Raw genomic sequence first — 19052 nt, 5'->3', positions numbered from 1 at the left:
CAGAGAGAACCAGAAACCCTGGCTTCTGCAGGCCAGAGATTAATAAATGATTTCACCTTTTACACCATGGGCCCATTGTGATTATTATTTTTTTGCATCCCATAAGTTAAGCAAACAAGGTTTTCTAATATAAATGGTTTTAATTCTCATTTGTTTAAAGTGTCAAATAGCCTTGCTCACTGGATGTTTCTATATAAATCTAGATCCTTCCCACACCGCTATCATTTGAATAGACACCTTTATTCCAACCTGGGCCTACCTCAGCTCAGCAATGAATATATATGCTTCAAAGTGTAAACAACAGATGACAGACAACCCAAACTGTAGCGGAAGTGCTTTTTGTGAAGTTAGACCCATCTGGTATTTCGCTACACAGATCTTGATTGACTTGATGAGCCTAGCACATCCAGATCCCTGGGTCAGGGTACCTTCCTGGAGGTTATGGGGCTTTCACTTTCACACGAGAGCTGTGAGACTAACCCATGCAGGGTAAAAAGTGTATTCTGTTGAGGTGTTGAGGTTACTTGACTACAGGAACAAATACTGGTAGGCCTATGTCAATAAACCATTCTGGAATAGGATGCCTTATTCAAATATAGGTTGGGGGGGAAATTGTGGAAAGCTCTAGAATAGTGAATTGAGCCTATATTTGACTATTACAGACTACTAGGCCTATGTTACTGAAAATGACCAATGTGACATTGGACCCATTTTTTTTATTAGAATTTTGTGTGCAACTGCAAGATCAATCTTGCATTAGCTTATATTTTATGCCAACATCTCAAATTTGCATGAATTATCACAGAACTTACATTGATGATTTTACACAACGTGAAATTATGAAATGAAGCATTCCACAAACCTTTGTGTATTGTCTATTTTTCTATGTGTGCTGTAAATGGGCAAACTATAGGTGTGGTTCCAAGATTCTGCAGGAAGAACTTGGCACAGGACACATTGGTCAGCCTGGTGAAAGTGAGCACAAGCTGCAAATGTGCCAGATCTAATAAAACAAAAGCCACGTCTAAAAGTACTCACAATCCGCACTGACAATTGTCAGTAGATGATAAATCATATGTACAAATAAAATATAGACTAATTTGAACAATGTCCTATTCATCAAACATAGGCAAAACATAAAGCAGTGAATTCTATAAATGTAAGACATATTTTTTAAAGTTTGTCAATGCATATTCACTATTCTAATGACTCCAAAGTAACCTTTATGTTGTCCAAAGAGGTTGTGAACTGATATCATGTTTCCACCCCACAATAATGCATAAACAAAATTAGATTTTCATTTTGTTAATGATATTTCCACACAGGTAAAAAATAACACATGGAAATTGTGAAAATTATGATATGTAAGAGTTGTTTGGGAAAAAATGCCAGGAATTTCAGCCTGTTCAGGAACTTTTGGCCCACGTTGTTTCTGGGCGGCAGGTAGCCTTAAGGTTAAGAGCATTGGGCCAGTAACCGAAAGGATGTCACAATGTGATCTGAGTATAATAGACCAATGACTGTTCATCTGTGAAGTGGGTGGGCTCTAGACCATTCTATAAGCCAATCAGGGCTGTGTATGTAAATATCTTCCAATTGGTTTCCCAACGCCTACACGATCAGACTGAGCATTTCGAGACACAGTGATGATTTAAAAATACAATTCCAAAGTCTGCACTAGGGCTTTAAGAATAGTGATTGACTTCCTGGTGGATTTCCAAAAGTGTCTAGGGCAGAGATATTACAATTTTACCCTACGAGGTCAGGAATACTGCTGGTTTTTTGTTCGACCTGATAATTAATTGCACCCACCTGGTGTACCAGGTCTAAATCAGTCCCTGATTAGAGGGGAATAATTTTAAAAAGCAGTGGTACTGGGTCTAGGGCCCTCAAACTCAACTCTGGACCTCAAAGCCAGTTATACTGCATTATGTCATTGTTCCCCTCTAATCAGGGACTGATTTAGACCTGGGACACCAGGTGTGTGCAATTAATTATCAGGTATAAAAGAACCAGCAGCCTCCGGACTTCGTAGGGCAGCGTTTCCCAAACTCTGTCCTAGGGAACCCAAGGGATGCACGTTTTGGTTTTTGCCCTAACACTACACAGCTTATTCAAATTATCAAAGCTAGATGAGTAGTTGATTATTTGAATCAGCTGTGTAGTGCTGGGGCAAAAACCAAAACGTACACCCCTTGGGGACCAAGTTTGGGAAACCCTGTTGTATGGTAAGAGTTGAGTACCCCTGGTCTAGGGGATATGGGGCTAGGGGTTGGCCCAATCCCAAATCGACCCCTAAACCCTTCGGATTTGATTTGTATACGCAATATGGTGAAACTTCCCCGTGGCCTATCAGAGGGCAAGGTGGAGCTATTGCCATGTTACTTACACCTGTCAAATCCAATCAGATCTTAGTGTATAATCTGTGTGGTATAGGGGTCGATTTGGGATTGGGCCGTTGTTTCTAGACAGAGCCTACATTTAAGGATGATTAATAATGAAACGCAGAGAATCAGACTGCCGATAGGTACTTATCACAGTGGGAGGCCTATCCTTCTCTTGCTCGAACGAAAGCGGTACCAGCTGCGTGCTGACCTGGTAGCGACGGACCTGCCATTTCTACTTGTAGAATCGCAATGCTCATCAGTTGCCAACAACTTGACTTTGAGCCAATCAGAGACCACGAACCCCCACGTGGGGGAGCCAACAGGAGTGACGGATCCACGAATGAGCCAGTCACACTTGTAGGCTATGGGATGGTAGCTAGCTAAGTGCACAGATGCAATGCACACAACACTAAATACTTCCTCCAAGCTAGCTAACCACTATAGCTAGTCTTGATATTATAATTAAATCACAATGGATTTGTTTCCATGAAACAACTGCCTGTGTTAGCAGCCAAGTTAATGCAGTGTCCATCCCTAGCTAGCTATGTTGTGCCAGCTAGTGAATATGCTAATATTAAGTAGCTTGCTAAACATTTGGCTATGGGCTGGCACTGGCCGTATGGGATTATGGAGAGTGAATTAAATTGTTTATTCGTCATCTTGTTAGGTAGTTATCTAACTGTGGACATCTGGCTAGGATCAACAAGGGCATTCTACAAAATAGGAACATTAGCGCAGCTAGCTAGCTAACGTTGGAATCTAGACCATAAACTAAGCAAAACACACGGACATGCGTTGCCAAACAATGCTACTGCCACCTTCTGGTTTGTAGTATTTTAACAATGATTTGTGGCTGTCGACTTCAAGGTCTTTGCTGTGTGAACACAAAGAGATTGACTGCCGACACTGCTCAGAAGTGCAAATTACACTAGGCTGGCGAACGGTAGACAATCCTGTGTGTGTCACTGCTCTGTAGGTGTTCTTGATTTACCCTGCCCAGCACCCTTGATAGGCAGAGTTTCAATGTTGGAAACATTTTATTGGTCTGAATGTCTGTCACAGATTTGTAGCCTCTGTTGGCTTTTGCCAGACCTTTATTATTCCAATGAAGGTGTTCTGTGTCATATTTCTTACAGTATAGAATAGATAACCTTTGCACGCTGACAGTGAAAATGGCTACACGTTCAGTATGTATAATATTTTCAGGTTTGAGTCTCTTCTCTTCTAAATGATTAAATGCCCTCTTTATGTTTTTTCTATTTCAACAGTGCTCTTCCAGTGCCTGCTCCGTGTCCAGATCCTTCCGGTGCTGCCCTGACGGGGTGGCATTGAATGGCTGAAAGAGAAGACTATCTTCAGCTCTGGGAAGAAAATGGCTGACACCACAGAATCCAAGAGCTAAGACTCTCTTTTCCCCTTGTCTACTTTGTTGATTATCTTGAGACTTGATTTCCCCTTCCCTAAATGTATAAGCCTACTATGGCAATGCATGATATGAGCCGTGTCAAGGGTTTCCCCCTGTAAAGAGTGTGATATGGTTTGCCCCAGTACCCCTAGTCTGTTAGAACACATGAAGGCTCACTACCAGCAAGAAGAGAATGGCAGGTTTGAGTGTGAGCAATGTGGCCGCATCTATAAGCATGCTGGCAGCCTGGCCAACCATAAGAAATCCCATGAAGTGGGTTCCTTTCAGTGCCCAGTCTGCACCAGAACCCTTCCCAATGCTGTGGCTCTGAAGAACCACCTCCGTATCCACACCCTATCCCCAAGCAGTGCCCAGGCAGAGGAAGACGGCGGTGACGAAGGCGCTGAAGACGGCCATGATGAGAGGAACTATGGTCTTGCACAGGATCTGTCCGATGGCTTTGCCCGTAGTCACCTGAACAACAGTGGAATGGTTCATGGCGTGATGTCACATGACCCAGATGATCATAAGAAGTCACCTGTAACTGATGATGCCTGGGATCGTCCATTCAAATGTGATCAGTGTGATAGGACCTACCGCCACCATGGCAGCCTGGTTAATCACAAGAAATGTCACCAGGAGGGGGCGTTCAAGTGCACCGTCTGTTACAAGCAGTTCAACAACCTGGCTGCTCTCAGCGGCCATGAGCGAACCCACTCAAAGTTTAAGACTCCTGGAGCATCGATGGTTAACAACAACATACATGATTCTGTGACTGATCAGCGTTTGTCTGCGCCCCAAACCGATGATGCAGCTAATTGCTTCTGCCACCTGTGCCAGGTAGCCTTGCCCAACAAGAGTGACTTCCAGGAGCACATCCTGTTGCATAATGCAGCCTCCTCTTCACTGGGTCTTGCCCGTAGTTTCCCTGGGATAATGCCGCACAATCTCAGCGCTGTCCGTTCCCCAGCGTACACACCTGCCCTCGGTGACCCTCTGCCGCTTCCTCCTTTGCCAAATGATAAACGTGGCCCCTTTGACCCAATGCTTGGACCTCCTGTCAATAACCCCATTTACACTTGTGCATACTGTGGGGCTGGGCATCCTGATCTGGAGAGCCTCAAAGTTCATTACCTGACCCATGACCCCCACCCAGGCTCCCATGGTCAGGATGGTATCCTGAACACTGATGGGATTGGCTCTAACTCTAACCCATCACCATCTGGAGAGAGAGTGCAGTCTTCTTCTGATGATGGCGAACGTCGTTTCAAGTGTCAGGATTGTGGGAAAAGCTACCGCCATGCTGGAAGCCTGGTCAACCACAAGCGCTCCCACCAGACTGGCCTCTACCAGTGCACCATCTGCTGCAAGCAGTATCCGCACTTGGCAGCCTTGCATAGCCACCTCCGCAGCCACAAGGGAAGAACATCCAACCAATCATCCCTCAACACTGAAGGCGACTGGCTCTCCTCGGAACCCCTTACACTTGACTCTCAGAATAGTTATGTGCAGGAGGGGAGTGGCGCAACCACCCCTATCTCCCTCCCTGGAAATCTTGGTGATGCTGCTCACTTTGTACCTGATGGTGGCCACAGCAGTGGTTTGGATTCACTGGAGTTCCATGATCGATTTGATGGCTCCCTTGCCCAGAGCAACTCTGGGCACTCCCCTCTTCCACAGAACCACCGCCAGGCTGATAGACACATGTGCACTGACTGTGGAGAAATGTATGGGGACATCTCTGGCATCAAGTCTCACATGTGCCCCCAACGGCGACAGAACCAGGGGATGTCCAATGGATTCATGGGGAACATGAGTGGCTACAACAGCCCTGGAGGCGCTGCTCTCCCTTCAGGTGGAGGAAATGTGAAAGAGAGCAATGGACAGCGCTCTCAGTATGGTTCTCAGTCCCATGCCCAGGGAAGTGGAAAAAGGATGAATAAAGAAGATGAAGATGATGGCGAGGTGTACCAGTGCTCGGTGTGTGGGAACCATTATGCCAGCCTCAGGGCCCTGAGGAGCCATCTGCGCAGCCATGCTAACAATCCTACAGGGCCTGGGACTTCAGCACTTTCTCCTAACGGTGAGGCAGACTGGAGGATTATCTGCAGCACCTGTGGCCAGAGCTTCTCCAGAAAGCAAGACCTGTTAAACCACCAACTGATTCATGGGCCACAAAGGTCAGATGCAGCAGCGCAGGGCATGGTGGCAGATCCCACCAATACTAATGGCAAAATGGATGGTGATGGGAGGAATCACATTTGCGTTGACTGTGGCATGTTCTTTGCTGATCGCCATCACTTGATCACTCACCTGTGTCCTGGAAAGGGAAGAGGAGGAGTGCTGAGCAAAGAAGGATTGAATGGAGCTAAAGGGATGACTGGCGGAGATGGAGTTAGTGGCGGCGGAGTTGGAGGACCTGGAGGCAGTCGTGATATGGGAGGACAGGACCGTAGACAACAGATGCCAGATTCGGAGGATCGACCCCACAAATGTGACCAGTGTGGAAGGGGCTACAGGCACCCTTGCTCCCTGCTCAACCACAAGAAATCTCACAAGACCGGAGTCTTCAGATGCCTTGTCTGTCAGAAGCGCTACTACAACCTGCTGGCCCTCAAGAACCACCAGAGGACCCACTTTGACTTAAAAAGGTAAGCTTTTGTTTGATGCTTTTCCTCATTGAGACTCTTTTTGTCTTTGTGGGCATATTAATAACAAGATCTGTGTGTGTAGCTTGAATTTGGTCCAAATTTCCAATTGACATCAATGGGTCATTTTACACTAAAATCTAGATTGTACAGTACCTTCATGGATTGGTCTTTATTTTCTCTGAAATGATGAGATGCAGTATTTTTCATTGTAATAATACTAGATATGAGTAGGAATAATCAATTTGCCTATCGAGGGCCTCCGCATTGATGTAAAAAATAGGCATTCGATTTGTTGAAGAAAACACACCGCTTTTCCCTCACTGTACAGCGGCACAGCTGAAAAACTAAGGACATTGTCATTGAATGTAAGAGTCTACTCTGTGCTACAGTCCAATCTGTAAATCTAATTAAAAACAAAACACCCCTTAAGCAATGCTGAGGAACCCAAGAAATGGCCAGGCCATGACATCTTTGAATCCATTCTAAACGTAAAATGTATTTCTGACTGGTGATTTCCCTTTATTGGCTTGCTACAGCAAGGCTGCCGCTGGCACAGGGAGAAGCGGTCCCCAAGTGGCACCCGATTCCGAAACGATGGCTTTACTTGAATGGTAAATAACCTTCCCCAAATGTGCTTTTATCATCATTACTAAACGTAGCTAGTGCCCATTCAGCCAGTTGGCTGTCCACTCATGATGTTAGGAGCGAGTTGAGTGGCTGGCAGATCGTGGAATAGGGAAAAGTAGTATTTACCAGTTCCTCACCCATCTTTATTTTGGTCCTCACTTTCTTTTGCAGGCACAAGTGTGAGGAGTGTGGGAAGGCTTTCAAGATCCAGAAGCAGCTGGAAAACCACCTTCGGCTCCATGAAGAACATAGAGCAAAGGCTCACGCCCAGCTCGCGAAACTAGGCAATGGAAGGTATCAAGGAGGACCCTCTGGCATGCAGGCCATGAGAGGAGAATCGTCCAAATCCCAGAACCCTGGCATGGGGGGAGTCAAGTATGGACAGCAACAACAAGGCTTCAAGCAACCCTACTCAGAGGCGGGTACTTCAAGGGCTCAGAATTTTGATCTACAAGAAGGGGGACGACGACCCTTCGCTTGTGATGAGTGCGGACGGAGCTATCGTCATGCAGGCAGCTTGGCCAACCACAAGAATCTTCACAAAATTGGCGAGTATCACTGCAATGTCTGCAACTCCACTTACCCCAACCGCCTGGCCATGAAAAACCATCTGCGTCTTCATTTTGCCCTCAAGAAGCACACTTGCCAGGAATGTGGCAAAGGATTCCGCACCCAAAAGCAGCTGACCACCCACCACTCTGCACAGCTCTGCAAGGGGGCTGCAGGAGCTGTTGCTCAAATGGATTACGAGTGTGATGGGTGCTGCGAGGGTTTCGTTACTGCTGACGAGCTGGCTGCACATGACTGCCCTGCTCAGCAGCTCCCTTCGTCCTCTGCCTCCCTCAATAGCTCAAGCCTCAGTATCGATGGGGCTGACCTTGTGCCAGATGAACGCCCCTACAGCTGTGACATCTGCAGCTGCTCTTACAAACATGCCAGCAGCCTGCTGAACCACAAGCACACGCACAAGACGGGCACCTTTACCTGCACCTACTGCGACAAGCCGTACTCCAACTACATGGCGCTTCGCAACCACATGCGCATCCACACGCAGAAGAAGAGGCACATCTGCCACCACTGCGGGAAAGCGTTCCGGCTAGCCAGGTTCCTCCGCAATCACCAGAAGGTCCATGAGGAGGGCCACACACGCTTGGCTGCACCAGCTGCGGGAAGAGCTTCCAGGGGAGGTCAGGCCTGGCGAGGCACCGCTGCGGGGAGAACCAGGTAGGCAAGGAGGGCAGGAGGATGGCCACTGCAAGCACGACAGGGGGAGAAGAGTGCCGGTACACGTGAGTTTTCGTCTGTTGTTTGTGATTCTTGAAGTGAAAATAGTGAAGATCATAGGTTTCTACATGTCTATTACAGGTATATGATCTCCAATCCGGCTTCCTTGGGACCATACGTGCACCGGAATTCGGATATTTCTGAAGTTTGGACAGATTGATTAGTGGAGACCAGATAAGTCACCCTGTTTGCTTTCAGTTAGATATACATTCGTTTCCTAGGCTTCTATGAATCAGAATTGATTTGATTGTTCAGTTGGATGTTTTATTTTCTACTTTTACCTAAGAATTCTGCCATTAATTGATACCAATTCAAAGTAGCTGACGTAGTATAATAAGTACGATTTATGATTTGTGTGTTCCTTGTACTTGTTATGAATTGTAGTGCTCCTTTGTTTGTGCTTCCCTGTCTCTTTTATAGCTACATTGTACATTTTGGTTGTTGATAGTGTAAACCTAGTTTAGTGGGCTTATTTGTTTGACAAAGTCAAGGCACAAAAGCTGGTTAAAATGGTAAAAGACCATAGAAGTGAAAAGGTTATTGTATGTTTTTTGCTGATATTACAGTGAATACTACATTGATAAAGGGCATAGGCCTATCCTTAGACTTAGATCCACAGTAAGTATTTGGCGCTTGCTGCACTGCACATGCTTTGTTGTAATTTAGTTATTTTTGGGGGGTAATCTGCACTAAGCCACCATATTTCACCACAGTTGCGGCCAATAAGAAAGTCAGAATCATTTAAATAACTATGAAAAGTGTGATATGGAATTGTTGTGTCCAAATGTGCAGTGCAGGGAGCCACACATACCTTCCAAGACTCAAATTAGTTTTCAATTATTTGATTAAGGACATTCCATATTCTTTTCCCGTTTCCTCCAGAATGTGTTCCCCTTTACTATGTGTGTAAATTGACTATTTCTTCTTGTAGGACATGGTAAACCACTTATAGTCATCTCCAAAGCTTTAAGCCGGATTCCAGATCATATACCTGTACAAATTATTTTGAGATTATATATATATATATATAACACAGTGGGAAGAACAAGTATTTGATACACTGCCGATTTTGCAGGTTTTCCTACTTACAAAGCATGTAGAGGTCTGTAATTTTTATCATAGGTACACTTCAACTGTGAGAGATGGAATCTAAAACAACAATCCAGAAAATCACATTGTATGATTTTTAAGTAATTAATTTGCATTTTATTGCATGACATAAGTATTTGATACATCAGAAAAGCAGAACTTAATATTTGGTACAGAAACCTTTGTTTGCAATTACAGAGATCATACGTTTCCTGTAGGTCTTGACCAGGTTTGCACACACTGCAGCAGGGATTTTGGCCCACTCCTCCATACAGACCTTCTCCAGATCCTTCAGGTTTCGGGGCTGTCGCTGGGCAATACGGACTTTCAGCTCCCGCCAAAGATTTTCTATTGGGTTCAGGTCTGGAGACTGGCTAGGCCACTCCAGGACCTTGAGATGCTTCTTACGGAGCCACTCCTTAGTTGCCCTGGCTGTGTGTTTCGGGTCGTTGTCATGCTGGAAGACAAAGCCACGACCCATCTTCAATGCTCTTACTGAGGGAAGGAGGTTGTTGGCCAAGATCTCGCGATACATGGCCCCATCCATCCTCCCCTCAATACGGTGCAGTCGTCCTGTCCCCTTTGCAGAAAAGCATCCTCAAAGAATGATGTTTCCACCTCCATGCTTCACGGTTTGGATGGTGTTCTTGGGCTTGTACTCAACCTTCTTCTTCCTCCAAACACGGCGAGTGGAGTTTAGACCAAAAAGCTCTATTTTTGTCTCATCAGACCCCATTCCTCCTCTGGATCATCCAGATGGTCATTGGCAAACTTCAGATGGGACATGCGCTGGCTTGAGCAGGGGGACCTTGCGTGCGCTGCAGGATTTTAATCCATGACGGCGTAGTGTGTTACTAATGGTTTCCTTTGAGACTGTGGTCCCAGCTCTCTTCAGGTCATTGACCAGGTCCTGCCGTGTAGTTCTGGGCTGATCCCTCACCTTCCTCATGATCATTGATGCCCCACGAGGTGAGATCTTGCATGGAGCCCCAGACCGAGGGTGATTGACCGTCATCTTGAACTTCGTCCATTTTCTAATAATTGCGCCAACAGTTTTTGCCTTCTCACCAAGCTGCTTGCCTATTGTCCTGTAGCCCATCCCAGCCTTGTGCAGGTCTACAATTTTATCCCTGATGTCCTTACACAGCTCTCTGGTCTTGGCCATTGTGGAGAGGTTGGAGTCTGTTTGATTGAGTGTGTGGACAGGTGTCTTTTATACAGGTAACGAGTTCAAACAGGTGCAGTTAATACAGGTAATGAGTGGAGAACAGGAGGGCTTCTTAAAGAAAAACTAACTGGTCTGTGAGAGCTGGAATTCTTACTGGTTGGTAGGTGATCAAATACTTATGTCATGCAATAAAATGCAAATTAATTACTTAAAAATCATACAATGTGATTTTCTGGATTTTTGTTTTAGATTCCGTCTCTCACAGTTGAAGTGTACCTAATGATAAAAATTACAGACCTCTACATGCTTTGTAAGTAGGAAAACCTGCAAAATCGGCAGTGTATCAAATACTTGTTCTCCCCACTGTATATTAGTTAGTTTTATCTAATGGAAAAGTGGTAACCAGCCAATTAGATTGGTTAGATTAGTGAAAAAGAACCGCAAGCCGTTACTAATTTCTTCTTCTCTTGTCTCTCTCTACAGATGTGACCAGTGTGGCCGCTCCTACGCCCATGCCAGCTCCCTCCTCAACCACAAAAACACCCACACCGTAGGCATTTACCACTGTGCCGTGTGCCTCAAGACCTATTCCAACCTCCTGGCCCTCAAGAACCACCGGCGCATCCATTCAGAGATACGACGTCACCGCTGCCCAGAATGCGGCAAGGCTTTCCGTGTCTCCTCCCAGCTCAACAGCCACCGTCGCGTCCACCTAAAGGAGAGGGAGCTAACTTGTGGCCCCTGCCAGCGCAGCTTCCCCAGCCAGGCCAGCTTCCGCCTCCACCAGGAGATCTCCCACGGCCAAGCCCCCAGGCCCCCCCAGCAGACACAGGCCAGAGCTGGGGGAGCATCTGGGGGCACATCCGGTGGCGGGAGCTCAGGCCTTAGCTGGGACTCCGGCCTGGATCTCACGCTGTTGCAGGCCCAAGGACTGGACCCCAATGGACTACCCAAAATGAACTCCCTGTCCTTCCAAGGCCCCAGTGGCAGCAGGAGCCGTGGGGCGACGGGGACCAAGTCGCACATCTGCAACCAGTGTGGCCGTGCCTACCTCCATGCCAGCTCCCTCCTCAACCACAAAAACAGTCACAAAACAGGCGCCTACTTCTGTAACTCCTGTCAGAAGGAGTTTCCCAACCTGATGTCCCTCAAGAACCACCGGCGCATTCACACTGAGCCCAAACGTTTCCAGTGCCCCGACTGCGGAAAGTCCTTCCGTGTGTCCACCCAGCTCATCTGCCACAGGCGCATCCACACCAAGGAAAAGCCCTTTTCCTGCCAGCAGTGCGACAAGCGCTTCTCCAGCAAGTCCAACCTGCGCCACCACCAGAAGGTGCACTGGAGCAGCTCAGCGCCCCCCACCATGGCCATGGGCGCTGCCAGCTTCCTGGGTATGCCCTCAGGCCCATTTCTATAAGTATGGGTGGGGGTGGGGGAAGGGGGGTTCTAGTGTGAGATGCATTGAAATGCCAAGGTTCTAGAGGTTCTAAAACTCTTAGTCCCGTTCCTTCTCATTCACCACCATCTCCCTCTTGTTGTAGAGCGTGAAGTTTATATCTATAGATTTTCACAGAGCAGGTTATGTGTTCTAGACTCACAGGCCCTGCATGCAACTTCATACAAGGGAGGGGGGAGGGGGAGAGGACTGACTTGGCATGGACGACATCTCCACTGGTTAAGACAGTCTGGTTACAAAAGCTTCCCCCATCCTCTTCATCCCAACCAGCATGGCTACGCTTGCTTGCATTCACTCGATGGCCTTTGCTAGGGGACAACAACCCATCCGCCTGTAATGTTACACAAGGATTACTGCTCACACAGTGTAGGATGTGTGCTAGACTTCTCTGTTCGGCCCTTTAGAAACCTTAATGATATACTGTTGTCATAGCCCCCTGTTGCATGTTACACAGTAGATTATTGTAGATTTCTCAGTGTTTTATTGACAGTTAAGCCCAGTGTCAAAGAAGTCACAACATACAGGGCACAATAGGAAGAACATCCTAATGCCATGCCAAGAGTGTAGCGTGAAGCTCACCAAGTCAACCACATTGATGAATTTGACCAATGTTAAGTGTTTTTTGTGGCATCTTTGCAGTTTGAATGCATTGCACATGACATCCCATTCCGTATCTGTTGATTTTGGATAAAGCCTTTGCATGCGGCCTTTGTCATGTTATACAAAACATCTTAACCAGTAACAAATTGTTCAAACCGTGTCTCTGAAGTGAGCAATATGTTGGAGCAAAGATTTGAGATGTACTTCGACATTGTAAAAATTAAGTTTTAACGGTTAATTAATGCAGTGGTTGGAGATGTCACATTTCTATATTCTAGAACTGACCTGAGGGTGTATTACTCTCTTGTGAGGTTCTAATTGTTTTCTAACTTGTGTGTTTCTTGCAGCACGAAGATGAGCTTCAAACCTTATTATTCTGCAGATGACAGCAATGCTCTTTATCGGTTGCTACTTTCTGGCATCACATTTCTGTATTCCTCCTAGTATTTAAAAAATGTTTCTGGGCGCCCATATTTTCAACACTGCGCCTAACTAGTTAACATGTATAGACAATAAGTTGTGGTTAAAAAAAATAAACTAAAGAAAATGTATATTGTTAGGCCCATGCCGGCATTTGGTTTTATCCTGTATCGTAATCGTACTTCTGACTGTATTATTTACAGTTCGACTTTTATAAAACAGATAATTGTAGAATGCATTTATTTATATTAACACTTGTTACGGAAGACGCTAGTTTTAGGATCTCTCAGTTTAGGAGCTGTGTTGTAACCACCCCTTTCCTTACACTTACCCCTGACTATTCATCCTGTATGTATAATTGACATGGAGTCAAGTATGAAGGACTCCCAAAGAACATTTGTTACAGTGACAGTACTCCTCCATGTTGTCTCAATTTGTTATGCTTAAAAAAAAAAAGAAATCTGTCACTTGTACAATAAACAGGGAACTTGTATAATGTGTTTTTTGATTGCAGTACCAAGATTTAAGGAAATATTTCTGAAATGTTTGCCTTTTACAAGTGATGTTGTGACCGTCTCCCCTCAAGTCAGACTGGACTTCCTTCTGTTTCACAAAAAGCTCACACTCAAAGGGATGACTTTGTGAAATGTTTGTGCATTCAGTCCTCATTCTTTTAAGTTTTTGTTACACCTTATCGTAACCCTTGTATTTATTAGTATTTAATTTAATTGCGTTTTGACTATTCAAAGCTCTGTGTGAACACCTTTTACAGGGAGCACTGGTGCTAGTAAGTGAAATATAAAGTGACAGTGGAGTGATATAGGAGTAATGTGATTAAACTAGACCACAGGACAACTAAATATATTTTAATTAAACTCTTGCTTTTTCTCCACAATTGGTTAAAAGTGGACCCTTCCAACCTTCATTATGGCTAGTTTAGAAAGGATTGGTTTGAACAACTATAATGAATAATTTGTCGTTCTAACTTTTTGTTTCATACATATATATGTAATGCTTACTATACACTTTTATAAACTATGTTTTGATAATTCATTTCTTAACAAAACCTGTCCATATTATAACCCCTAATGCTGAGTACTGAAAATAAATAGCTGGGAAAAAAAGTGAAGAACAGTGTTGTGAATCGATTGTCCTTTAACTCCACACTTTTAATGTACTTTTGAAAGTGTTAAGTGTTTTAATGATCAACATGTTTTCACACAGGCAATTTTTAACCTGTGATGAGGGTGCAATCAACCTGGGTTAACTCAACCTTGTTAAAGACTTGCCTTGAACATTTTCACTTCAGTGAATTGGTCAAATGAAAATGCGTCTAGTTGAGGTGCCAAATAATTTCCCTGTTTGAGGATATGTAAGGAAGGGGGGTATACAATTGCAGATTATCTTTAAGCAAATGATGCAGACTGAGGATGAAGTTTGATAATGCTTGTTGCCTCTAGAAAGGCTGGTGCCCTCATCATACACCCAGGCAGCCCAATGTTTATCTTTTCCATTAGGTCTTTTCACATCAGATCTTATTCAGAGCTGATCTAATTAGTCAAAAGAGCAATTAGTGAAAAAAAGATCTGAATAAGGCTGCCTGTGTAAACACAGCCCTAGAGGATTAGACTTATGAAAATGACAGTCATTTACTCATGTTAGTCCAAACAATGAAAAAATTGACTAATGCATTACAAAATTATCATATGATCATATCTATATGGCATCTTTAAGGTACAATGTTCAAATGCACTCCATTATCTTGATGCTAGAATATTTATTTGTTTTATGCAACACATAAATCACCAAATGATATTGAGTTTACAATGTGGTTGGTGAAAATATACCTTTATTTTATAACCAGCCAAAAGGCTTTGGAGTTCTTTCATCCTTGGAAGAAGAATATCCTCCCAAAACTCCTTTCTTTAGTTTTTACACTTAGACTTACATTTAGACCAACCCAATATTTCCACGTAGCTTTTTTAAAATCAACCCAGACAAGTTTGAGAGTGCTTAGCATGCTAACACCAGTGTCCATATGAAATCTGTTGAGCTGATGCCAAAGTCTTGCAACCACAATGGCATTTCTATTATAATACATTGTTCAAGAGTGATATGGTCACTACACATTGGAATGGAGTGTCTGCATGGTGGTTAAGTGTGTTGTTGTTCCAATGGACTCTTGGATTAGCATGCTAAACTAACAAGTGGCTGCTCAAAATAACTAAATATATCAAACGTTTTTGTCTGGGTTGATTAAGAAACGCTCAAGTACTGGGAGAAACCAAAGAAAATAGTTTTTTGAGGAAATTGTCCTCGTAAGGGCTGTAGAATTAACATTGCAATATGGCTGTCTCCCAATTGTTGTGTATTTGTCACCATGAAGATGAAACTAGCCTAGATATTGAAGATACAAATCTCTCAACCTTAATCCTACACATGTACTCTGACCTATTCCTGATTTGTTTTGTTTTCATGTACTTTTCGTCTTTTATATTTGCATGATAGAAGTTTGTGCTTAATAAAGATCCATCCGTGTTGAATATAATTAACTGTAGCAATACATTTGTTCCCAAATTGAGGCATCAGTTTCTTCTACCAAATTCAAGGTACAGTAACACAGCTATGTAGACGACCATATTAAATACTGGTAGCTTGTGGAAATAATAAACCCATATACCTGTAGTGTACAGTGGAAGAGTGTTGACATTTACAACACATGTAGCTTTACCATTTGACTCAAGGCGCAGTACGCCATCAGTGTAGGGAAGACCGATTTGATTTGCCCAATGGTTTGATTGACATATTGAAAAGGCTCAGGTGAATTGCCCAAAATTAAAAATGTATTGTTAACATTTCAGTAATATTTTTGACTCCCTCTCGGGTTTTGGACATTTACATTTACATTATTTAGCAGACGCTCTTATCCAGAGCGACTTACAAATTGGACGAATATGACATCTTATTATAAGCCCAAAATATTATTTTGTAGAGACAATATTGTTGGGCTTTCAACTTCTGAAAACTAGAACCAATATTGAATCAAGAAGACGCTGCATTTTGTATACACTGAGGGCGGCCGGGCCGTGCCACTTTTGTTTTTGTCTCAATTAATAGTATTAATTTATTACTACCGATATATATCAAGATCTATGTGCATGTGGAAACGTTACGGAATGCACCTTTAATTGTTGGAGAATTAATGTGTGTTTTTTTTCATGGCTGAACTCTTTCTAATGCAGCGTTCACATGCTATTGGAGTTATCAGAAGCTCTTAGTTCCCAGTGGGAAATTTCACTTGAAGGACTGTCCAAGTTGGAATTACAAGTGGGAAATTCAGAGACATTTTTGTTACCCAAGTTGTGACGCTTCACCACTGACCTTTTACCTTTGACAACAAATCTGTTTTTGACAATTACAACCTTATCAATATGTATAATGTAGCTAGTCTGACCATATTGTCGACGTTAAGCAAGCTAGCTAACTTTATTATTAGCAATGTTAGCAAGCTTATCAATCTAGCTAAAATCTTATTGGTTGAAGAATTGTTCCAACTTCAAAAGCACTTGGACACAATCATGTCGGGCTTATGACTTCCCAGTTTCCCATTTCCCACGAGCATGTGAAGCCAGCATTAATGTGTATACAAATGAAATATCAGAATTATGGCATGACACAAGTCCTACCATTTTACATTTTCAGGTCATCCACCAATTGGCGCAGGGAGACCACCCAAGTTGTATGTCTGTGACCAGTGCGGCCGTGGTTACCGCCATGCCGGATCCCTCCAGAACCACAAGAACATCCACAAGACAGGTGCCTATTTCTGCAGCTCTTGTCAGAAGGAGTTCTCCAACCTGATGGCTCTCAAGACCCATCGGCGCATCCACACTGAGGTCAAACGCCACCGGTGCTCAGACTGTGGAAAGGCCTTCCGTGCGCCTAGCCAACTCATCGTCCACCGGCGCATTCACACCCAGGAGAAGCCCTTCTCCTGCCAGCAATGCACCAAGCGCTTCTCCAGCAAGTCCAACCTACGCCACCACATGAAGTTGCACTGGAGCAGCTCAGCGCCTTCCAGTTTCCTGGGTATGCGCTCAGGCCCATTTCTATAGGTGTGGGAAGGGAAAGTGCTACTGTAATACACATTGAAAAGCCAAGGTTTCTGGAGGTTTGGTTTAATACAAGTTCAACGTTTACATTTTCAGGTAAACCGGTAATTGGTGGGGGGGCCAAATCGCACGTCTGTGACCAGTGTGGCCGAGCCTACCGCCACGCCAGCTCCCTCCTCAACCACAAGAATATCCACAAGACTGGGGCCTATTTCTGCACCTCCTGTCAAAAGGAGTTTCACAATCTGAATGCCCTCAAGAACCACCAGCGCATCCACACGGAGACCAAACGCTACGAGTGCCCGGAGTGCGGAAAGTCCTTCCGTGTGTCCTCCCAGCTCATAATCCACCGACGCATCCACACCAAGGAGAAACCCTTCTCCTGCCAGCAGTGCGACAAGCGCTTCTCCAGCAAGTCCAACCTGCGCCACCACATGAAGTTGCATTGGGGCGGCGCAGCGCGTCCTGTGCCCACCAATGTGTCTGTGGCTGCTACCAGTGTCACCCTCTTGGCTCTGCCTCAGACCCATATCTATACAAAGTATGGGTGGGGGTGGGGAAAGGGGAAGCATTGAAATGCCAATGTTCTGGAGGTGCCAAAAGTCTTCTTCACCCTCCTCATTCACCACCATCTCCCTCTTGTTATAGAGTGTGATTTTTCATAGAGCAGGTTATGTGGTCTAGACATGCAAGGCCCTGCATGCAACCCCAGACAAGGGGAGAAAGTGGACTTGACATGGACGATGTCTACACTGGTTGCAAAATCTTCACCCATATGCCTTCATCCCACCCAATCAGTTAGCTGTGCTTGCTACATTCACTCGATGGCCTTTGCTAGGGGACAACAACCCTTCCGCCTGCAATGGTACACCAGGATTACTAGTAAAAAACCTTCAATATTAAGGTTTTGGGATTGTTCCTTTTTGACTGCTACACATCATTATATCTGTTAATCTTCAATGAAGCCTTTGCTTGCGGCTTTTGTTGTGTCATACAGTATAAAATATATTGAAGAGTAAAGTTGAGATGTACTTTGACATTTGACATCGTAAAGATTGAGTTTTAACGGTGAATGTAGTGGTTGGAGATGTCACATTTCTATATTCTAGAACTGACCTGAGGGTGTATTGCTCTCTTGTGAGGTTCTAATTGTTTTCTAACTTGTGTGTTTCTTGCAGCACGAAGATGAGCTTCAAACCTTATTATTCTGCAGATGACAGCAATGCTCTTTATCGGTTGCTACTTTCTGGCATCACATTTCTGTATTCCTCCCATTATTTAAAAATGGCTCTGGACCCTCATATTTTAAACAGTATGCCTAACCAGCAAACACGTATAGATGATTAAAAAAACATGGATAAAAGTAAAGAAATGTATATTGTTAGGCCGGTGCCGGTATTTGGTTTTATCATGTATCGTAATTATATTTCTAACTGTATTATTAACAGTACGACTTTTATAAATCATTGTAGCAGCATTATTTGTAGCAGCACTTGTGAAATAAATGATAGTCTTAGGATCTCTCAGTTTAGGAGATGTGTTGTAACCACTCCTTGTCCTTACACTTACCCCTGACTATTCATCATGTACAGTGGGGGAAAAAAGTATTTAGTCAGCCACCAATTGTGCAAGTTCTCCCACTTAAAAAGATGAGAGAGGCCTGTAATTTTCATCATAGGTACACGTCAACTATGACAGACAAAATGAGAAAAAAAATTCCAGAAAATCACATTGAAGGATTTTTAATGAATTTATTTGCAAATGATGGTGGAAAATAAGTATTTGGTCAATAACAAAAGTTTCTCAATACTTTGTTATATACCCTTTGTTGGCAATGACACAGGTCAAACGTT

At 44.1% G+C, this 19052-nt stretch overlaps 2 protein-coding genes across 2 annotated transcripts; both read left to right on the top strand.

The window, feature by feature from the left end:
- Positions 1-3908: 3908 nt before the first annotated feature.
- On the top strand, positions 3909-8220 carry LOC123482671 (zinc finger protein 646-like; the record flags this gene model as incomplete). Its single annotated transcript, XM_045211153.1, has 3 exons — positions 3909-6443; positions 6980-7054; positions 7242-8220. Coding segments are annotated over exons 1-3 (3576 nt in total), but the record flags the coding sequence as incomplete, so codon positions are not given.
- A 6-nt stretch (positions 8221-8226) lies between these two features.
- On the top strand, positions 8227-18815 carry LOC121569478 (zinc finger protein 883-like). The gene is made up of 4 exons (XM_041880459.2): positions 8227-8359; positions 11095-12002; positions 16790-17176; positions 17296-18815. Exons 1-4 carry the CDS (start codon positions 8316-8318, stop codon positions 17772-17774), a joined length of 1818 nt encoding a protein of 605 aa, XP_041736393.2. The 5' UTR covers positions 8227-8315; the 3' UTR covers positions 17775-18815.
- The last annotated feature ends 237 nt before the right edge of the window (positions 18816-19052 follow it).

This window comes from Coregonus clupeaformis, chromosome 35 (assembly GCF_020615455.1).
Source record: "Coregonus clupeaformis isolate EN_2021a chromosome 35, ASM2061545v1, whole genome shotgun sequence".
Classification (NCBI taxonomy): domain Eukaryota; kingdom Metazoa; phylum Chordata; class Actinopteri; order Salmoniformes; family Salmonidae; genus Coregonus; species Coregonus clupeaformis.
Note: the sequence above shows the minus strand (reverse complement) of the source record. Positions and strands in the feature narration are given on the sequence as shown.